The sequence below is a fragment of the Hermetia illucens genome, chromosome 3 (genome assembly GCF_905115235.1).
Source record: "Hermetia illucens chromosome 3, iHerIll2.2.curated.20191125, whole genome shotgun sequence".
Taxonomy (NCBI): Eukaryota; Metazoa; Arthropoda; class Insecta; order Diptera; family Stratiomyidae; genus Hermetia; species Hermetia illucens.
The window spans coordinates 13,750,936-13,753,921 of NC_051851.1; the positions used below are offsets into that span (position 1 = coordinate 13,750,936).

Below are 2,986 nucleotides of genomic sequence, written 5' to 3' on the forward strand. Positions count from 1 at the left end.
AATAAATAGGCCATCACACTCTTCCTGTTCGCATTAATGGGCAGAGTGTCGAGGGCGTCGATCGTCTATGCTAATTCGGTCGTCGATTGAAATATTTCTCATGTAGGTACCAGAGCACTTGAACAATTTTGGTGTTGAGGAAGCTGACAGATCGCCGGTGTCTGGTTCTGCAATGTTATAGCATAGCCAACCTTTGTTCTTTGTTGTCATGCTTTCCTCTATTTAGTCTGTTCTGAAGGACGAAGTTTCAAGTATTCAACCGAATTGAGAAACTGCAACTCTTGTCAACGGGCAAAAACCATTGTTTAAAAACCTAAAGAAGCACGTTTCTAATACCTTGAAAAGAGTAATACAAAAATCCAAAAGAAGCTTAGCTCCCTAAACCTTCTAAATTGAAACAGTACATTCGGCTATCTGATACTGATATGAACATTGGAAAGATATGGTTCTGCACTTCGTCTGCAGTTGTGTGGTTTTCTCAAGCTAACGGCAAAGAAACCTTGGAAAGGTCTTCTTTCACTCTCTAATTGGCTCTTTGTCTTAAGGAGACGCCCTTACATTCAAGCCTATGAGCGACGCGAGGGTGGAGACATTTGATCAAATATAGGTATGAGCGGATGATACTGATGCAATGCGGCTGACACATAGGACCTGAATGGTAGATTCAGACGCTACGAGTTCGCCCAACACAGAGGCAATTTATCAGATGCTGCCTGGCCCCTGCCCTGAGAACAGCGTGTCCAAAGAAGGAGTAAGGAGTCATTGAAATCTAGTCACAGCCGTGTTGAAGTGGTGAGAGACTTGACTTCTGTGGCATGCAATGGTACGATTGGATGAAAGGGATAAGCGAGTGTCAATCAAGCTTCGCTAGTAAAGATCCAGGTGACCTAGTGTTTACACCAGGCCCTTGCAAATAATGGTGATGTTAACAACGCCACCTACTAAAACGAAATCCAATGGGTGAGAGTAACGTTTGTAGAGCACCAACGAGAGGGAAGGGATGAGCCCAGGAGTTAACATTCTTTACCAAATAGAATGAGCAGTGCGAAGCAAGTGGATCAGCTGTCAATGACACTCAACACTCAGGAAAACTCTTGCAATTTCAAGGATCCATTATTTTCTGAGATGATTCATTGACCCCCTATTAACTATCCAATATAAACTGAACTATAAACAACGTTTGCGCAGACTGCACCATTTCTAAAATGATTCCAACGGAAATTTAATTTTGGAATTGTCAATCAAGCCCAATCAAAGCACTTGATACTGCCAACAATAGCTCTCGAATCAGTTCATCTCCAAGTGATAAACTTACAATAGTCAATCAATAGTTATCTACTGTAAGCGTGACAAGTTAACACTTCTTTAAACTAATCAACCCTCATATTTTTGATTATTGTTTAAATGATAAATTCCAAATATTGAAACCTCATATAAAAGCCACACGTAGGCAACAGGAAGAGTAATTGGAGCTGCAACCGTTCGCCAAGCACACCAAAAATGAAAGTAGCAATCGTTCTTTTGGGTCTTTTCGCCCTCTCGGTAAGTAACCAGAGGAGACCTTAAATTATAAGGTTCAACATAGAGTTCACGCTACCTGTCCATATAATAATGCTTCAAATAACAAAGAACTAAAAATTACGAATATTTTCACAATGTCTAGATGGCCGCTCCAGACCAGAGGAGCATCGCTTCAACCGTTGAAAAGGCGGCCGAAACCCTCGTCAGTAAGGCTACCGATGAAATCGAAAAATTGGAAAGTGACATTAAGTCCTTGACATCAAGCGTTACTACCACAGCCGAAGGCTACGTCGCCAGTGCTCGTGCAGAAATCGCCAAGGTTGTAAGCACCGTTGAAGAAACCTACAACACTGTAGTAGCAAAGGGAGGTTCTTTCAAGACCTGCGCAGCTGGACAACTCTCTCAACTTACCGACATCAAAAATACCGCTGCAAAGACCGTAGGTGGCTGCACTTCAGATCTTTCCAAAACTATTTCCTACTTCGAAGAAGATATCACCGATCTTCTTGCTGAATTGAAATCCACCATTTCTGAAGTTGTTGGATACGTTAAGGAATGTATTGCTGAAGTCCTCGATGCTGTCACTTGCCTCATCTCCCACGTGAGTTTTTTTTTAAAGAAGTTTGTTATTGGAAAATGGTGTTGACATATATTTCTTTTTGTGAAAACAGATCAACCCAGCTTATGAAGTCGTCGATGGTGTTATTACCGATGCCAAGGACGCTCTTAGTACCGCTGAAGCTCGTGCCAAGCAAACCCTTGCCAATATTGAAGGATGTACTCTCCAAACCGCCGCTACTGCCATTTCCCAACTTGAAAATTTGGGAAAAGGATTGAAGGCATGCCTTTAAATGTTCTGTGTTAGTAGTTTAATATCTTAATATAAATTTGAGTTAATAAGATGTCCTTTGAGTAATAGAGAAGAGTGTTTATTTTACGATATTTCAGTAAGAAAGGACATTGGGACATACAACATCTGGCAACCACTTTTTTAGACCGTCAACCCAAATAGCAGCACCTTAGAAATTACCTCTCCTTCTTCTCTGCTATACGCGCTGGAGTGTGATGTCCTTGGTCTCCCGAAGTCTTCGTCTCCGTTATTCACCAACTCCTGCTATAACTTGCTTGATTCACTGAATTCTCCCAACTGTTTCGGGATTTTTGAGGTAGTCGTTTTCCTCCCACCTTACCTAATAGGCGAGTGGAAGTTCATCTGATGTTCATACGTAATAAATGGCCTGCCCAATAAAACTTTCGAATCTTAATTTAGATGAAGGCTACTGACTCCTGGCGTAATAGATGCAATTGAATGTTGCTTCTTGAGGGTCTTCCCTCTGGTTTTGACATGTTTTGTTTCTCTTTGTTTATTTTTAGGCTAACTACCTTAAGACCTCATGACGCTTAGTCGCCATTCCCATGGTTTTAGTATCTTCGCCAGTATTTTACCCCCCTTTGGCGCTTTGTC

At 41.6% G+C, this 2,986-nt stretch overlaps 1 protein-coding gene across 1 annotated transcript; it reads left to right on the plus strand.

Annotated features, from left to right (window-relative positions):
* Nucleotides 1–1,388: 1,388 nt before the first annotated feature.
* On the plus strand, nt 1,389–2,441 carry LOC119653069. Its single transcript, XM_038057548.1, has 3 exons — nt 1,389–1,542; nt 1,664–2,122; nt 2,193–2,441. The coding sequence occupies exons 1-3, from the start codon at nt 1,501–1,503 to the stop codon at nt 2,370–2,372; spliced, it is 681 nt and encodes a 226-aa protein (XP_037913476.1). The 5' UTR covers nt 1,389–1,500; the 3' UTR covers nt 2,373–2,441.
* The last annotated feature ends 545 nt before the right edge of the window (nt 2,442–2,986 follow it).

Bases quoted from the DNA above. Each gene is read 5' to 3' on its own strand.
- LOC119653069 (XM_038057548.1), top strand. From the start codon at position 1,501: ATGAAAGTAGCAATCGTTCTTTTGGGTCTTTTCGCCCTCTCG. The intron at 1,543-1,663 runs GTAAGTAACCAG...CACAATGTCTAG, and splicing joins TGGGTCTTTTCGCCCTCTCG to ATGGCCGCTCCAGACCAGAG. The intron at 2,123-2,192 runs GTGAGTTTTTTT...TTGTGAAAACAG, and splicing joins TCACTTGCCTCATCTCCCAC to ATCAACCCAGCTTATGAAGT.